The sequence below is a fragment of the Tachysurus vachellii genome, chromosome 5 (genome assembly GCF_030014155.1).
Source record: "Tachysurus vachellii isolate PV-2020 chromosome 5, HZAU_Pvac_v1, whole genome shotgun sequence".
NCBI lineage: Eukaryota > Metazoa > Chordata > Actinopteri > Siluriformes > Bagridae > Tachysurus > Tachysurus vachellii.
The window spans coordinates 23,249,138-23,268,440 of NC_083464.1; the positions used below are offsets into that span (position 1 = coordinate 23,249,138).

The 19,303-nt window shown below is 40.4% G+C and overlaps 1 protein-coding gene across 3 annotated transcripts; it reads right to left on the reverse strand.

Annotated features, from left to right (window-relative positions):
• Window positions 1-1,001: 1,001 nt before the first annotated feature.
• On the reverse strand, window positions 1,002-18,493 carry epn1a (epsin 1a). 3 transcript variants are annotated; one of them, XM_060870565.1, is made up of 13 exons: window positions 18,289-18,493; window positions 11,924-12,069; window positions 10,403-10,504; window positions 10,015-10,173; window positions 9,787-9,915; window positions 6,711-6,831; window positions 6,413-6,549; window positions 5,593-5,664; window positions 5,098-5,181; window positions 4,394-4,652; window positions 3,195-3,359; window positions 2,163-2,411; window positions 1,002-1,814 (listed from the first exon to the last, which is right to left on the reverse strand). In XM_060870565.1, the coding sequence occupies exons 3-13, from the start codon at window positions 10,469-10,471 to the stop codon at window positions 1,327-1,329; spliced, it is 1,932 nt and encodes a 643-aa protein (XP_060726548.1). In that variant the 5' UTR covers window positions 10,472-10,504; window positions 11,924-12,069; window positions 18,289-18,493; the 3' UTR covers window positions 1,002-1,326. The 3 variants fall into 3 exon arrangements, with proteins under 3 accessions (XP_060726548.1, XP_060726549.1, XP_060726550.1); XM_060870566.1 differs by lacking the exon at window positions 5,593-5,664; XM_060870567.1 differs by lacking the exons at window positions 11,924-12,069; window positions 18,289-18,493 and having other exon boundaries at window positions 10,403-10,523.
• Window positions 18,494-19,303: the final 810 nt, after the last annotated feature.

A 19,303-nucleotide genomic window follows, 5' to 3' on the forward strand; every position in this document is an offset into this window, starting at 1 on the left:
ATTTGTTGGAATAGAACACCCACAAAAAAAAAAAAAAAAGAAACAGATTAAAAAGAAAAGAAAACACAATTTTTTTTTTTTACGTTTATTTTTTTTCCTCCTCCCCTTTTTTTTTTTTTTTTGAAATGTGAATATTCACAGTCAACACCATAATCTTTTTAGCTTACCCAGTATAAGAGATATCTTCATATATAAAATAATTCATCAAAAGTAAATTAAGAATAACAGCATGGATTGCTATTCAGTCCCCCAAATTTTTAGCATTTCAAATTTTGCAAATGTTTCATCCAGGTCACAATTTTAGAAGCATTTAAAGTCCACCCGCCCCATTTTGTTTCAGAAACATACGGGAAAGAATCGGTGGGTGGTGAAATGCGAGAATAAAATCTTGTGTCCCATGTGACGGTTCCGTCTAATGCTTCAAGTCACTACAATGACCAAAAAAAAAAAAAAAAAAATTAAAGAAAATGAATAAAAGGACAAACACTAAGTACAGATGCCTTCGTGGACAAGCACAGAAAAGTGTCACCATAATGCAGACACAAATCCCTTACAGATGTGGCTTCATGTAATAAACACAGCGTTAGGGTACGTGGACAGACCTGGAGACAGACACACGCTCGCACACACTCACTGACACACACTCACACAACCTTGCTGTCTCAACCCACGTGTAGAAGCATAACTTCACCAGTTTAAAAGATGTTAAACAAGGCATCGCATTCAATGGCTGTATTTCAATGTTATTTTCCTTGGTTATTTAATCCAAGGACAAAAACAAAACAAAACAATAAATTAGAAAAAAAATTACACGTTGAATTAAATTAAAAAGTAATACACCCGGTTTGATCATGAGATGTGGCTGAAATGCAAAGACGATCAGATCTCAGTTCAAGCCGTGGGAGTTTAAAGCGCTCCTTCATGCACACTGTAAGTGTCACTACTACTCCCTCTTTAGAGTAAGGTGGTGTGGGTGATTCGATTAGATCAGTTTATTAGTGGCTAATTTCTGTCCCCCTTTCATTTGTCATTCAATTTCTGTGCAATAAAATAATGATTTTCACACACCTGCGTTGACTGAACGACCCATCTCAATCACACATGCACATCAAGTCCCCCAAAACAAACGAACAAAATAAAATGATGTAGACCTTTTCCTCTCCTCTCCTCTCCCGCTACCTCTTATTTCTTAGAAAGCAAAAAGAAATGGAATAAAGTGAAATCTGAAATGCTTTAAATATAATGTACACACATTTTCTCATGTTGCACACTGTTGATGTTGAAGTTCTTCAAGTGGAAAGGTAAGAAGGGGAGCTGTGAAATTTCTCAGAGAAGAAACGGATTGGTGCTTGCACCTGTAGCCCCACCCCCTGTCACAGGTCCTCCGGCACCCATAACCCCGCCTACTCCCGATGGGCCACCCAAAACCAGCGCTGGTTGAGTGACTCCCCCTGAGCCCATCAGCACAGAGTTTCCTACAGGGCCCATGGGAGAGATTCCACTGAACGGCATTCCCATCGGACTGGACTGTACCATTCCCATGCTCATGCCGGGGGCCACCATAGGGACCCCCATTCCTGGCACGCTCATCCCTGGCTGAACCATTCCCATTGTAGGCATTTGGCTCAGCATAGGGTTAGGAGGGACAGGACTGGTACGTAATTGGCTTAGACCAAGCGTGGAAGGCTGAGGGGAAATGGAGGCCATTGGGGTCACACCAAAAGGGTTTGAAGATGAAGCCGGTGTTGGTGACACCCCCCGGCTGGAAATGGTGCTGCCAGGAGTGACTGCCACACCCGGCCCAGGTGAGGGGCCTAAGAGAAAATAAAAAAATGAACAATTAAAATAAAGGAGGGGAGTAAGAAAGTTACAGCATGCACGAGTTATTTATCAGAGAGACCTGTAGTACGATTTAACATCATGTACAACCAAGCCACAGCTCACTGTCCACAGCATATCAGGACATAGTTATGAAGCTACACATGCGCTATGCCATGTTATTCATTTCCCTCAACACTCAAAGTAAGCCTGTGCCAGAAAAGCATGTTTAGTCCTTTCTTATTTAAATACATCCATCAGTAGTTTTTGTTACTCTTTGAAGCTGGACTAAATAATCAAGTGTGCAAAAACTGATTCCACAAACATTCTGAGTGAGTGCCTACTCTGTGACTGAAGAAAAGGGTTGTGAGATGAAGTCATGGTTGGAGGAGTCTGTCTGGGTTTGGGTTTGGATGATACCAGGGAGTCCAGATCCACCAGTGCTGCGTTGGGCCCCAGGAACGACTCTGGCGTTTTCCGAACCGGTAGCGAGGAGCCGAGTGATGAGAGGTCAAATGGCACCGGAGAGCCTGTGCTTCCTCCACCACCTGCATCGCTGCCTGTTACTGAGGAGCCTCTCCTGTCTGGATCTCCTGAGGTAAAAAAAACAAGAGGAAGAGTACATTTTTAAATAATTGATCAATGCTGCCACCCACATGTTGAGCAGGTAATAAGGCATGAACATGAGGTGCTTTTAAAGGGGCAGAAAGCATCAACACACAATAAGGTTTGTTGAAGTTTTTTAAATGTAGAATGAATTAATGCCAGTTTTTGGTTTTGACCAATTTTTATACAGCCGATTTTATAACCTGTGTCAAAACACAATGTACCCGTATCCTGTGTGTTATAAATGCCAATGGTTGTCTTTTTTGTGGAAAAACATGGGTGGCACAGAAACATTTCAGCATCACATTCTTGTCACCTGGGCAAAATTCTGAATTTTGCTTAAAAACAAACAGACAAGAAATATGCTGAGCAAAGCGTTGACATTTTGGATGGAGTAAATTATGGGCTTTTTAAACTGGTAAACCAACTTGCAGACACGTTCTTGCCAGCTAACAGGAATCGGTAGCTAGAGCAAGCTGCAAGATTAAGCATGCGTCGTCATAAAAAGCAATAAAAAACTAAATGATCAATTCATAAAAATGGCTATACAGTTATCTGAGCGTTTTGTAGTCCTGTACACACTGTACGTAAATTATTATAAATAATTGGTTATAAAATAGTCCTTCGATATCATGATGCCTGATTGTTCCTTTTTTTTTTCTTTCTTAATATTTGTTTAAAAAAACAAGTCATGTCCTGGAAGCAAGTGCTAAATGAGCAAGTCATAGTTCCCCACTTACATAGTTGACAATATGTTACACAACGTGTACCTGTGCCATTTGTGTGTTTAGTGGGACCACTCCAGGGGTCAGAAGTCAGAGCATCAATTGCAGGGGCAACCCCTTCCCCAGACCAGGGATCAGACGACCCTGAGAGTGAGGTTGGGGCTGCAGGCACTGATGGAGCCCAGGGGTCTCTACTAGGAGGGGTGACGGCTGGGGAGGACAGATGAAAGGATCAGAGGTCGAGAACCACACGCATGCAGACTCAAGTCACAAAAAGGAGTTGAAACTTTGATACGTTTTGATAGTGTTCTATTCTAGTAAAACGTTCAAATGTAGTGTAGTCTTTTTTTTGCACTGCAATTAACCTTTGCCTCTGTTAGTCATGGTGCCTGTTACATCGACGTAATACAGACAACAAAATGCAAATGCTCAGCAAAAGCTTTACTGACTGTGAGCCTAGTACTCAAACTTTCTTAAACTACATACATTACTGACATTAATCCTCAGACCTAATGACAGTAATGCTGAAACCATTTCAATCTTTGATTTATTGGCTTTATTTAACTTAAACTGTAATTTCTTCAACAATCTGAATTCGGGGTCTTCACTGACAGTCTCCTTAAGATTTTGCAGTAGAGAATCACACTGGTATCAAAGTCACAATAAAGAGAAACAGAGGAATGGTAAATGAAGGATAAACACACAAGGGTGAAATGGTGGACAACATTTTACTCTGTAATAAGCCGAGGTCCTGAAAGTCTTCTTTTACTCCAGCAAATGACTCTCTGTAAAACTTCAATAAAAATCAATAATTTTGCTGGGCTTTTTTTTCTAAACAGCTAGCAAATAGCAGAGACGACTGAAGACGGCAATCACGTCTTTTTAAACACAGAGCTTTCACTGGCTTTTTTGTAGATCCACTGTTTATAGTAGATACAGCAATAACATTATTGTAAGAAAATGGGGAAAGAAAAACAAAAACTTTTACCACAAAAATGTTTGGTGAAATGAGTTGGACACTATGGAAGACACTACTGAAGGTTTCTGTGCCGTGACTCCTGCCAGACACGAAGACATCGGTCTGACTGTTTGATCAATTGATGGTCTGAATTGTTCTGAGATACACCTTTAAGTTCTGGCTCAATGTGCACGTTACCTCAGCAAGAACGGTAACCAAATTCAACAGACATCGCGTCGCGTCGCGCCATCCACTGAAGTGGCAACAATGCAAGCTCTTCACTCACCTGTAGATGCCCAGGGGTCAGAATTCACTGCTGAAGATTCCCCCCATGGGTCTGGAGCAGGGGCCACTGAAGGTGGCCTTCCCCCCCACGGGTCAGCACTAGGAGGAGAAGCAGGAGACGCTGCGCCCCAGGGGTCACTATGGCCCCAGGGTCCTGTTGAAGGGGCAGGAGTCACAGACGGAGGAGGAGATGGGCCAGAGGATCCTGGAGCTGCTGGTGCTCCCCACGGATCTACAGCACTCAGCTCCATCAGAGAGGACTGAGATGAGAGAGGAGAAAGAGATAGATCATATACATATCCCTTACAGCACACTTCACATCGGGTTTTATTCCTTCCATATAACTAAGCACAATATAAATGAGGTGACAAACGGTGGCTAAGAATAAACACAGCCTTCATAACAACTGAGCTGAAGTGAGTGCTGTGTTTATTACTCAATATCACCATTGCTCATTTTATGGTTCAAAATCGCCCGTAACTCTACATACAGTATAAGACTTTTGTGACCTGAGAACATAAACAATGACTTAGGCTGTAATACGAATGTTCACTAAAAAAATTCTTTGTTGAATTATTCACTATTATTTTGGCATTACCAAAAATACAGCAATACTCAGCGATGTGTTTAGAGTTAAAAAAAAATAATAAATAATAATCTTTTGCCATATAATGACTTAACGTCCCCTCACACACGTGTACACACCTCCTCTGGTTTGGTTTTCTCCCTCTTGCTTTCCTCGATGGCCATCTGCAGCCTTAGATCATCACCCCTGCGCAGACGCTCCTCCTGTCGATCACATGCCGTCGTTACATAGGTACAAGCAATTAGAGCACCAGGAGGCTAATGAGGAAAAACGTCTCACGAGATTAAAGGTAACGTTTATGTCAGATTAGGAAATAATTATAGTGGTTTTATGCGGTTTATCGAAATGATTTCAAATTATAACACAAATTAGGTACAATTACTTGTAATTAAAAGCAAAAGCTTGCATCATTTATGAGAATTCCGGCTTAAAGTCTTATTTTGCGATTGCACAACTGCAGCCTTTTCTTTGTTAACAGTGTAACTGATTGATCAGTGAAATTACTCTGAAATAAATTGGGGCTCAATTTACAATTGAATTTTGGAACGTGCACAAGAAAGCGATTACGGGAGCGACTTTCACCCCCGGGATCTGGGTGACCCGTGATCCCTGACCTCTTGGTGAACCTCCTTGCTGATCGTGAGTGCGTAGCGGAGTTCTGCATCCTCCAGAGGGTCAGCACTAGTCTGGGGGAGAGGGGTAAGGAGAGGGGCAAGGACAGGAGTGAGTGAGTGAGTGAGTGAGTGAGCAAGTGAGTGAGTGGGGGGCAAGTTGAAGGGCCTTAAGCTCATTAGCTGTGATCCCTAAACTACTACAGAATGACTGAAAGTAGGAAGTGAGTAAGAGAGCAAGTGCAGAAGTGGAAGTGGTTGGGGAGGGGATATGAAACTAGTTAGTGTTAGGTAGAGATAACAGGAAGACTAAGGATGGTGTCAAAAATAAAAGCCCTTAAAATGTCATTTTAAAACACAACTCAACCGCTTTACAAGCGTTACTGTTCAGAAATACGAGCTTAACTGAAGTTTCCTCCAAAACACAACTTAATAGTTTTAACGTAGAACTTACTCTGCATTAGTTTATCCTCTTAAGATTAAGCCTTACCTTTGTATTCATTAGGATCTCTGACTACAGGAGAAACACAATTTGAAATATATTGTTGTGGTAATACAGAGCAGACAAAATATTTAAAAACTTGCATTTTTATAATAAAAGAATTTGAGGGTATTTTTGCATGTCGGAAATCTGCATAACGGTTGTTCTGAATGCTTTCTGTAAAATGTGAAAACTAACTCCTAATTATTTACATTATTCAGGAATCATGCATCAGGAGTTCCATATTAATCTACGGTTATAAAATACACATAAAAAATGTCCTCGATTGCCCGTTTTACCCGTTGCGAGAGGACATGGCAGCTGATGGGTGAGTAATTTTACCTGCTCTGCTTCCTCTTTGCTCATGGCCAGTGCCAGCTGCAGCTGGAGGTCCTCCTCCCCTGAGCTCTGTGGCCACGCCTGTTCTGAATCCGGACCCGGGTGCAGTCCTAAAGTAGGAGCCGAGGGAGCCGAAGACGCTGGGGGTTAAACAGCTAGGCATTATGGTTTGAAAAGCATTCATTTCTTAACGTGGCCAAGCGCAATGCTCCCCCTTTGCGCCGTGCTAAATACAAACACCGGCACACTTTCTCTTTCAGCACATGAAGCAGCTCTTAATGTCATTAACTGACTGACTCACCACTTGAGGTCTGTGCCATCTTCTCTTTGGTCTTGAGTGCGTGGATCCTCTCCTCACGTAGCCTTTCCTCATCTTTCAAAAGAATCACCAGCTGCTTGGCTTTCTCTCTTACATTTACACCCTAATCACACACACACACACACACACACACACACGCACACACACCATTACATATTTCACTCAGTCACACACAAACTGCCTCTCAGTTCACAAGCTGGGGCACCAGGCTCTGAAATGAGGGACATATTGTAGCTTCAGTACTTCACAACAGTCATAAAATAGCACTCATATTACTCATGTGTAGGTGTAATAAAACATTACGTGCTTCCTCCTCTGAAAAAGCAGCTTCCTCTTTCTCTTAAATTGGGTGAGGGCTTTTAGAATCCCTACTTCAGCTGAGCGTGTTGTTTTTTATGAGACGATACACACTAGTATGAGCTAACACGCACATACACCCTCTCCAACTTTCTGCAGCTGCGTTACAACGATTTCACAGATGATTAAATCCAGGTTAAAGAAATCACAGCTGAGATCAAACTCAGCAAATGTATGGTGTTTCTTACATTCCGACAGTCACTATTTATTTTGCTAAGCTTAGACACGTTTTGTCAATGCGTCACATTCAAAAATAATCTTAACACTGAGATAAATCCCTGAATCACAGTCTGTCTAACACAAAATGATGTTGTACAATACATGCGTTACTGCTTACAGCGATAGAGACAGTATAAAAATAATAAGAATAAAATGTAAGGCAGGTTGCGTCTATAGATCTATGTGCCAAATTCTGACCACCATCTCCGAGCCTCAGAAGAATTTGCCATTCATCAGACCAGGCTACGTTTTTCCGGTCTTTAACTGTCCAGTTTTGGTGAGCCTTTGTCCACTGCAGCCTCAGCTTTCTGTTCTTGGCTGACAGAAGTGTAACACGACTGATGATTTTCTGCTGTTGTATCTCATCTGCCTCAAGTTTAAACATGTTGTGCATTCTGAGATGCTTTTTCTGCTCACTGCAGTTGTACAGAGTGGTTATCTGAGTTCCTGTAGCCTTTCTGCTGCCTCAAACTAGTCTCTATTAATCTCTATTCAACAACCAAGTTCTGTCCACAGACCTGCTGTAGCTCACTGGCTGTTTTTTTTTTCGTTATTGCACAATTCTGAGTAAACCCTTGAAACTGTTGTGTGTGAAAATCCCAGATCAGCAGTTCTACACAAACAAGCTCATCTAGCTCCAACAATCCTATTTGTTTCCCATTCTGACGGCTGATGTGAACACTGCCTGAGGCTGCTGATCTGTATTTACATGATTTTATGCATTTCGCTGCTGCCACGTGACTGGCTGAATATGAGCGTACACTACTGTATAACAGTGTTTTGATATTCGATATTGATTGTTGTTTTGGTGGCATAAAAATGAACAGTTTTCGAATTCATGCCTCGTTTTTGCTCACTGCAGATTTGGGTGTCTATTGACAAAGTAAGAATCGTTCAAAGAAATTTCACTGCTGTTTGTCAGTTATGTTACGTTCACAGAAAGCCAATATTCTAATGTACAAAGTACAGGGAAAAAAAAAACAGAAAAACGCCGAAGGCATTGCCTACCTACGTCAGCATGCGATTAAACAGCATAGGCGATAAAAAGATCTCTCAGAATTACACACTCCCGGAGGGAACAGATGTGCGGCGTGAAGAGTTTGTGTGTGTGTTTGTCAGGATGAGTGGGAGATGAGCCTTTTATTCACTTGTGCTGAAGGACCTTGAGCTATTGAAGTCCTGAAACTTAAATATGCTGTTTGTTCAACTGTCTTGACTGTTAGAATCACAGATGCCAACCATGTTTGGTTTTAGGAGACTGGTTGAGCGTTTTCTTGGAAATGACCCCTGCTAATGATGTGACGCTTTATCTGTTGTAACACATGATACGATTCATTTGGAACCTAGGCATTATTCCTACAAGTGCAAACTGTTGGAGATCTGAGAATCAGACATTGTCGGCATCATTGTCCATCCCAGAATTATTAGTCCCTTCATAAAAATAAGAAACACCCCCACCCACACACCCAAAAAAAAAACATGCATGATATTTTGACTGCAAGCAGACGGGGATACTAAAATAGAAGCATTAAATACTAATAATAGGTCATGATAAATGCTGTCAATTTCTGGTATGCTAGTGAGGGCATGGTCGAGTGTTGGCTCTGGACGCACAGAAGGCAAGTCACACGTACTGTCACTAATAAATTACAGGTTTACTTATTTGAGTTTCTATGCTTTCAGGGATACCCCGTGCCTCTTGTAACCCGCTAGTCCCTAAGAATAAATAGAGTTTACGAACAAGTAAAACAATAATAAGAGACAGGTTAGTATCATCATACATTATGTGTCACTACGTCTGACCCGCAGTCTCTCCATCCACAGCCGGTGCTGGACCGTCGGTTTCAAATTATTAGCTACCCAGAATTACAGCATCGTGTAACATCCTGCTGCAAAATAATGATAACTATCATGTTCCTTTAGCCAAATCTGTATTGAATTGGATGCAAGCTTGGGGTCTACAATCAAGTCGTCTCCTCCTGGAAGAGGCGACCAGGGTCAGGCTTGAAATACCCTGAGTTTTAGTAGAATTCATGATACGACCAACTTCACAAGAGAAAATGGAAAAGACGCAAGGGAGCCCTAACACCTCAATAATCCACTGCCATGTATTATAGTGCGCATCAGGTCCTATTCACAAGTCATGGTACCACAAACTGTGATCTCCTTCGCCAAATCTACTCCACACTGCGCAGGGCTCAGTGGTGTCATTACAGATGGTGCCATGTCTCCACTGATGTGTTCTACACAATCACTGCATGTGATGATGACTTACTTTCAACAGGAAACCGACTGCTTTTAAAGCAGCTGCATCTGATGCTTTGCATAACTCGACAACAGGATTGCGTTGACGGTCGGCTCGGCTGGGCGCTCAGATGGTGTTCAAATTGCCTTCCGAGTTGAATTATTGAAAAATTCCTGAAGAATAGCTTTCCTTAGGGAAGCAAAACATAAAATTCCACTCGGGGTGTGTGGGTGTTACCTGGTCTTTTCCGTCTCTGTCGATGTACTGGAAGTCTTTGAGTGTCTGGACAGCGTAGATGTTTTCCCTGCATTGCTGCGCCACTCTTTCTGAACCCGTCTTAATCAGATACTCCATAAGAGTCATAGCCTGAAACACATGGAGGTCAAGTGCAGAGTGATGCTACGACACCAAAATGTCTTAATGTCACACAGACTAAAAGATCAGTAATTCACATGAGGTCCTGACCTTATACACATGCCTCCAGTTCTTCCCATGATCGTTGAGTCTCTTCCACACCATGCTCATGATTTCTGAGAAGGCCACGACGTTATATGTCAGATCGGCGATCTCTGACATCAGAGAACTGGACGGACCCCATGGGTCGTTGGAAGTCGCTTCCCTGACCTGGAGAAGGATGAAAAACTAACTTTAGAAGTGTTCAATGTTTTTTATTTTAAAGTAAAGATCAGAAAAAGAGAACTACACACACTCAAGTTTTAAACACAAATCTTTCAGAAAGAGGTGACTGTTATAGAGAAAAAACTTTCACAAACAAAAAGAAATACAATAAAGTAGAAATAAAACCATGTTTATAGGGGAAGTAGCGTAAGCATAAAACAAAGCGATCTCTCACCTTAATCTCCGCTTCAGAGTAATTGTGAACAATATTCTTCACCTGTCGCCTTAGTGATGAGGTCGACATGGCAACAGGGTGGCTATGAGGCTCCGGTGAAATCTGCAAGGTTGGAAAACGAAGTCTAAAAGACGAAGAACGCAGCACAAACTCATACCGACAATCGTGAATAAAGACAATGAGCAATTAACAAATTCACACAAACTCAGAAGACATGCCAGCGCGCACACCTTTAAGTTGTATCATTTATGATGCCACTCATTTGCAATCGTTTTTAGAATGAATTAAGTAAATCAGAGGACACATTCGCCCCGGGCATTCATCTAAATCCAGTTTATTGTTACTAAGCAACTCGGACAATTTGATGAAATGATACGCACAACAGACTGAAGAACACAGGATGCAGAAAATATCGCTTATATTGTGTGGAACCCTTTAAACTGAACAAGCCCTGACTTCCTTCTCCGTTCAGATGAGGAAGAGGGGTTTAAACCATATCGTCGCTGTCAGGCGGAATCCTCGTATCTCCAAAACCGTTATTTTTCAGGAAATTAAAAAAAACGCCGTACCTTATCTGCAGTGCACAGGGTTTAGTCCGCGTTGCAGTGGATTGTCTCGCGCTAAATTCCTGTCCTCAGACGAGCACAAGAACTAGCGGGGGTCAAGATTTTTTTTCTTTGAGCCCAGTGTTTTGAAGACATTTACCTCAGAAGACGTGTTGATTCGTTGCGACTCTTCTTGAGGAGAAATATGCCGCGAAGCTCTCCCAAGGAGTGAGGAAGAGGTGGACAGTTGAAGTGTCCATTGGAGTTATGAGATTTGCGCTCAAGCTATTTTCAAGACTTTAGATTGGTTAATAACTTGTAAAAATAACAGACCCACGTGGGGACTGACCAATAGCATCGATATGTGAAAATATATGAAACTGACAAAATATGGACATACAAGGTTTCCGCCTGACAGCGACGATATGCTAGTCTCCAACTGTGTGTATTATTGACACTTATATTCAATTATATTCAAACACTATTTGCTGGCAAATAACTGTGAAACGTGATTAGATCTGAGAGAAGTGATGACATAAGACTGATAATGATAAATTCCATTTTGATTTGTTTCAATACAAGACGCATCTAAATATATATTGTTATTAAATATTAATCAAGAAGATTAATTAACATCAGAAAGTAGCTGATTTCTTTTTTTTTTGTTTTGTTTCAAATCTATGAATTCATATTAAGGATTAATTCTGGCAAATGTTCACTTTTTCGGTTTTAATTTGTTTTTTGAGCTACTGTAAGCTACTTCGGTTCTGCTTGCCTTTTTTCTGTGTGGAAACCTGGACCTCATGAAGCATAACATGCATCAACTCAAGAGAACTTTTTTCCCTATACATAAATCCCCAATGATTACTGCAAGCTGGGTCCAGAGAGCGGCTGCACGTTAAGTAGGTACTGATATAAGGATGTGCCGAGTGTGTCGATGTAAATGTGATGTAAATGTACGGTAGAGGATCTTTACCTATGCACGTCAGTCTGTCTCTCTCTGTGCGTAAGTGTGTGTGAGGTTTGTCTCGGGTCCAGTAGCCAGAGATCTTCAGCTTGTCCGCTGCACTAAACCTCCGCGTGGCCACATCAGGACCCAGAAGCTCTGGGGAGAATTAAAAACTGGAGAAACAGAGAAAAGGAGGATCAGTAAAAATGAGAGTCAATGGTGTAACTGTAAGCAGGTGGGAAAGAAAATCTGTGTGTTAAATATTGCAGAGCGTCGCTGCCTGAACCTCACCGGTCTACCTGCAAGTGATTCAAGCTTGTTTTTCCAGCAGAGGTTCATTGTGCTTGACTCAGTCATATCACTCAACATCTAAACTCACTACGTTCCCTGTTCTGGCATTTATAAGGAGAACAAGGTCAATTAATGTGTGTGTGTGTGCGCGTGTGTACGGAGACAACTGCCACGGACAGTGCAGAACAGGATGTACAACAAGCCTTTCTGCTTTACATAAATGATAAAGCTCATCAAAATGCGCTCCTCAACGCTCCATAGTCTCACTGCGGCATGGTTTGCTTTAGAAAATGCCGAAATTTAGCTGTGAGATTAAAAATTTACACCACGACAAACATTCATTCATTAGATTTAATACGAAAAGAAATGAAGCGTGTTTAATTGTGTGGGGGTTTTTTTGGTACGATAATTTTTGTACAGAATTTATCGCCACCACATTGTAGTAAAAAAAAAAAAAACAACAACAATTATAATCTTAATTAAAAATCTTTTAAATATGCATGAACTTGGAATGAGATGAAATGAAATAAAATGTTATGGGAAATAAACTGTATTTGTGTGCTGATAGAGCTACGTTTGTGTCGTCCATCTGGTTAAAGATGCCCGTATTCTACAAGTAAAAATAATCGCTTCGTCTCTGGTCTTTATCAAAATGTAAAACTTTCCTGACGGCCTCAACGTTACTTATCAGGTTATGTTTGCAAGAAATGGAGCAACAGGTGGAACACTAAAGAAGCAGTTAGGATTGCGGACAGGAGGTGGATGAGCCTTTAATAATTTATATATATATATGGAACGTTTTGTTTTGCCATCATGTTGGCGTATTATATACAGGCAGGAGACAGGTGAGGGGGTGCGGTCTGTACAGGGGGAAGACAAGCTCGCTATTTATTTTTCAAATTTTTTTTTTATTCGATTTGTCACATACACAACCAAACACATGCATATAGAATAAAATGCTTCATCCAATGCCCACGCACTAAACATAGAATGAGTAATAATAATAAAAAAAAAATGTAAAAAAAAAATAAATAAATAAAATAAAAAAAAAGAACAATAAGATTACAACAAAATATAGAATTAACTATACAGGTGGGAAACGCAAGAAAATAAATGAGAAAAATAGAAAAAAAAATGTACACATGTAAGCAGATTGCTGGTAGAACAGCGTGACTATAGGGAGTAACGTGCAGATGTACAGATGTGTAATATAGAATGACTGCGCAATAGAAGTTTCTTTGTTCTCATGATTGTTTTCAATAACAAAATGAAGTCTTGCAGAAACACGTCTACTACGATACCTCTGTGGAATTAAAAGGTTGCAATTGAAAGTAAAGCTCTAATATTGTCTGCCAAATAAATAATTGCAAGTACAGCACATGTATAATGGATTTATGAGCTGTTCATTCACACGGTTTCCTTAAATTAATTAATTAATAACAGAGACAAGCATTTTCTCTTTTTTCCAGGAGACAAAAATAAGATGCATGTTTAAAATGGTCAAAGTTTTCGAAGAGTCGAACATTAGAAGTTCAATCTGAAATATGGAGTGAAATATGCCAGGGTGTGTTTCTATAGGAAAATAATTCAGTAGTGCTGAGGATGGTGCGATCTGGATTAGATGGGCTGATGAACATATTTATAACAAATAATAATATAAAATAATATAATAATATAATAATATTCCTCTTATACTACAGACAAACAATCACACACAATCACACTGTATCCATTTAAAGTTTTATTGTCTTGGAACGTCTGTGAAGCACGTCAGTTTTTCTTATAAGTCACTTCATAACAATGGTGATGGATAAAAGATAAAACAAACAACCAGCAGTTTGAGAGTCGATAGTGTCAAGTGAGTCTGAATTGTGCTGTTGATTTGCCAGGAACAATTACACATGGATTCAGTGTGAAAACCACCTAACTGTCACAAAGCCTACACACTAGAGACCAAAAAAAACATCCTTAGAGAAAACATCATTGTGTGTGTGCGTGTGTGTGTGTGTGTGTGTGTGTGTGTGTGTGTGTGTGTGTGTGTGTGTGTGTGTGTGTATATATAGAGTAAACCATTCAAGCTCCTGTGTGAGTTACTACAGAACAACCTGTTAAGAAGCTGCACATTTACAGAAAGGTGTAACTCGAGTTACATCAATCAATAGCTTCGGTCCCGATGGGCTTCCAGCATACAAATTTATAACCCTTTTAGCCAGTTTTCTGCAGCTCGAATCGCAATGCTAAAATAGAAATTTGAGATTTTTTTTTCAATGGAAACATTTGTGCTTTTGTAAATGAAACTATTCGTGAACCAAAAAAGATTTTTTTATAAAATCAGGTTCAAAAATGAGTCAAACAGAAAGAACAATTGACATAAAAATTAAATGTGCATAATATTTGAATAATAAACAGCAGTTTGGAAGAGATCTCTGTTTAAACAGAAACAGAAAAATATCGGTGATGTTCATAAGCAAGTCATAATAAGCTGGCATGCAAATGCCTCAGGAACACCAGACAGCTATGCATTGAGCAATAGAAACTAAATAAAACACTATCATGTTCCTTGAAGGAACATCAATGTTCCTTCATTCATTCATTCACCTTCAGTAAGTGCTTTATCCTGCACGGGATCACGATAGGAATTTAAAATAAAAATATGGCAAACACGAGAACTCAAGAGGCCGGATGAGGTGTAAACCACTTAATCTTCTACATGGGCCTTATCCAAAATCTTAGTGTTGTAACACAGAAGCAGTGTGTGCATCATATTCTGCTGCTTCAGCAAAAGTGTGTAATAATAAAAGAAAGTGGAATTAAATTGCAAATCCATTACTAAACTAAGGTCCACCAAGTAAAAACCTCAACAGCAGTCTTTGTGCATTCGTAACACAGTGAGCGTGTGCAGGTAGCCGCTGCGACGTCAGGGTTTTTACACGTTTTTTCTGTCCACACAAAATCAGTAAAATAAATAATTAAATAAAATACAGTCTGCTCTGACAGTCTCTTGTATTCAATATACACAGAAGACGTTTGAATTTAAGATGAATAAGAGAAGGTCAGATCAGAATTTCCGCTTTTATTTTGTGATGTTTACATCCAGATGTGTTAAGCTACTTAAAACATGGCACCTTGAGTGGGAAGACCACCTGATTATTAGGTGAGCAAATATAGTGGTGCGAACTTTTTCAGTTTGTTTCAGCAGGTTTCTTCCTTTCAGTCTTCTCTTTAGGACATGAAATGGTCTGGTGCTTGACTCGGCCAGTCTAAAACCTTCCATTTTCCCCCTGATGACGTACTTTGTTGAGTTGCGAGTGTGTTTTGGATCACTTTCATGCTGCATAATAAAGTTCCTCACAATTCATTTGGTTGCAGTTCTCTATAAATTAGCAGACTGGGTGTTTTTGTAACTTCTGAATTTATTCTGCTGCTACCATCAGAAGATATGTATATGAAGCAACAAAGATTATTGAGTCTGTTCCAAAAGCAGTCATGCAAACCTAAGCCATGACACTACCGCCACCATGTTTCACAGATGAGCTCAATGCACACTGGCTCTGATCAGTTTTTCCTCGAGGGAAAATTGTGCTACGAGACTAAATACAGAAAGTAGCTGTTTAGTATCTGCATAGGAAAATCAGGTGTGTTGAGAGGACTATGATTATACAATGAGCTGAGTTTGGCAAAAAAAAAATAATAAAAAATTAGCCTGTAATTTAGCCTGTAATTTTCTCCAATTTTGGCCAATATGGTAAATCAAAAATTGCCCAACAACCCCATGCAAATTTAATCCTGTCCCAATAGGGTTAATGTTCTCAAAAGTAAGAGTATATATGCAGATGGATCCTTATCGTGTGACTGTGATAGCCAACACACTGCATCAGCTGAGCTGCATTATGGGAAGTTTAGCACATGATGCCTTTAGTTGTGATTTTCCCCATTCTCACCTTGGAGCTTAAGCTTTTATAAAAGTTTGTAGGCGTCACTAAATGCAAATCAGCCGTGCGTCTGTAAATATGGAGGAAAGTTTAATAGGGTATGAATTATGAAAACATTTACACATAATTTCACTAACAGATTCAGAAATGAGACCCAAAGTCTGTTTCAAAGAGGAGAGCAATCTACAGTCCAGTATAACTCACTCTCTCTCATACAGAAACGGCAGGAAAGAAATCAAGTGACCACTTCAATTCAGATTCAAGGTCAAACTGACAGACTAAACCACAATCTCACGCCTTATTATTAACATGTTCTAAATAAAAGCTCTGGTCAACTATACACGTACGGCACCATGTTCTCTCTTTCTGCCTTATATACACACATGCACATGCATACAAATGTCCATATATGCATTACACTTTGCTGCCAAAACAGCTCTGACAGACTCCACAAGATCTCTGAAGGCGTGCTGTAGTATCTCTCACCAAGAAATTAGCAACAGATCCTTTAAGTCCTGTGTGCAAGTTGTCAAGCAGCACTTGCTTTCATGGATTGAACTCGTTTGTCCAGTACATCTCACAGACACTCGATTGAATGGGGAATTTAAAGGCCAAGCCAACAAGTGTTTGTCATATTCCTAAAATCTTTTGCAGTGTGGCTGGACACATTACCCTGTCATTAAGGAATATTCCAAGATCCCACTGCCATAAGAAATACCGTTGCCATGAAGGAGCGTGCTTGTCCGCAACAATGATTAGGGTAGGTTGTACAGTATGTGTCAAAGTAACATCCACATGAATGTCAGCACTCGAGACGGTCTGCTGTTTTGCCCTCGTCCAGCCATCACTATTCGGTCCTTGTGAAAGTCAAACAAATCCTTACACTTGTACCAACTGTGTACTTGCTATCCAATATATATCCCACCCCTTGACAGGTGCTATTGTGATAAGAAGATAATCAACGTTATTCACTTCACCTGTATGTGGTTTTAATGGATTGGCTAATTACACATGCATAAATACATACACAGTTCTTTATTAGCAGATACTCTACACACAACAAGCCCAGGATTCTTTAGTGTTTTAGAGACAAACAGTGAACTAGTTAAGAGCTCAGTGAGGTTTACAGAAAACACACCATCAGTCTTTATGTAAGGAAGGTTATTGGGCTAAATGAAACGACTACAGGACTGATTATAAAGGAGTGGCAGATGACACACTGTATAAATAATGATTGCATAATACTGAAACCCGATAACAGTTCCGAGGTCGAGCTGGCAAAGATCAGAGCAAAGTCCCAGATGCTTTAGTAAATAATCAAGGCAGAGACTTAAGTGCACTGATGAGAAAGTGTTCAGTGGAGAGTTTTCTAACCTCACATCAAACTTGCTGCTAAATCCTCAAATCACACAGGACACGAAGTTATCAAGCTAACAAGTGGCTTAAAAAAACAAGCAACAGTTGATTATCAGTGCCCCAAAACAACATCTCTTTTCTTTTACAAGAGAGAGCAAATAGTTGTTTGTTTGTTTTTTTAAAGAAAAGCGAAAGCTCTTGAAAGAAGTAAAAGCAGCAGCAGCAAACGCTATAATCATGTTATCTTTTGTATTCGGTACGAGTAACACACGCCTAACTAACATGCTAACTAGACGTTAGCTAGCTAGCCAGCTGACAACCTGTCAGAAGACCGAGCACAAATCAAACTCGTAAGAAAACGTACATAGAAAATATAATATCAAGTAAAAAAAATAAATACACGAATAGTAGAAATTCGCGGCTATGGTTTAAAATGACATTTAAACAGCAGTTACTGGTGTCTTATGACAGCCTACAACCGCACAACACACCTTCATGACTTTAGCCAGCTAGCCTCCCACCCAGGTCTAAGTAACCGAACCAGATAGCACGAAAACAATATAAACAAATGCGTTAGCCAAACACAGAACAAAGTTACCTGACTTAAGGACACTGAAGGAAAAGAAAAACTGCCCGAGTCTAAAAATGAAAGAGTCACAAAAGTCAAAAAGTTAGCTGTCACCTTTCATTCGGTCACGCAAACCTCTCCGTTTCCATAGGTTCAGAGTTAGCGAGCGAGCTTAAGATAAAGTATAACGCTGGCACTAAAGGTGCAGCGTGCTAACGTGTTAGCTTATAGCACGTCCTACTTACCGTTCAAATTTGCAGCTGTCGGGTTTAAAGACATCAACACGAATCGAGTGGAGCGTAGAAATAAGATATTCCGTCACAAGATGAGTTTTAAACGAGCCATTTATAACACCGGAGATATAAAGAGCGCGGCTCGGTTCGGCGCTAGCGAAACTTAGCAGTTCAATCAGAGACAAGGGCGGAATCCCAAATACCGCCCTACTCCATTACACACTGTGCACTCCGCAGCGTAGGAAGTAAACGGACTCTAAACCCTATCTAGTGCACTAGAAGTCCATGAAAGCTGGATTTGGGATTCGGCCACGGTCTGTCGCTATAACCGCATGCTATGTTACTAAACAGTATGTCAAAAATATAGCACTGTAGTGTTTATTAGGACAATATGTAGCTCGCTGGATTTTTGTGATAGTGTGACTTGACGGTAACTTTTTTTTTTTTAAATGTGTCTTTGTGTGTCCAAGATTCTTAAATTAAAGACACTGTAACGTTACCATGCAAACGTTGACCCTGGTGTTGCTTGATACAAGGAGATGGCGGCACTTCCGCTTCCTGTCATTGAAGCCAAGTAGACCCAGCCGCACCCCCTAGTATAAAGAACGCACGTAGGTTCTCTGGTTTCCTTCCACCTCCCAAACACATGCTGGGAGGTGGATTGGCCACTCTAAAACCACACAGATGTGAGATTAGTGTACATACATGGTGTCATGTGACAGACTGGCATCACATCCATGGTGTGCCATAGGCTCTGGATCCACCACGTTCCCTGAATAGAATGAAGTGGTGAAGGAAATCTTGTATCTAGATCCTATCCAAAGAAGATAATGATCATATCCAAAGAAGATACTGTTGCAGTCTTAAGCATAAGAGAAACATGCAGCAACAACGAATATCTAACATTCTTCTAAAACTAAAGGCAAATATGACTATACTCAAAATTATTGCTCTCGCGCATTGGACATGGTTCTGTTCTTTCTAATTCCGTGCACTCGTTCCATCTAATCAGTTAAAGATAATGATC

What these genes read in the sequence shown, in the direction of transcription:
- epn1a (XM_060870565.1), bottom strand. Translation starts at nt 10,471, where the DNA reads ATGTCGACCTCATCACTAAGGCGACAGGTGAAGAATATTGTTCACAAT. An exon ending in ACAGAGACGGAAAAGACCAG is followed by an intron (nt 6,832 to 9,786) that starts GTAACACCCACA and finishes GTGTGTGATTAG; the next exon opens with GGTGTAAATGTAAGAGAGAA. An exon ending in GCAAAGAGGAAGCAGAGCAG is followed by an intron (nt 5,665 to 6,412) that starts GTAAAATTACTC and finishes CCTCTCCCCCAG; the next exon opens with ACTAGTGCTGACCCTCTGGA.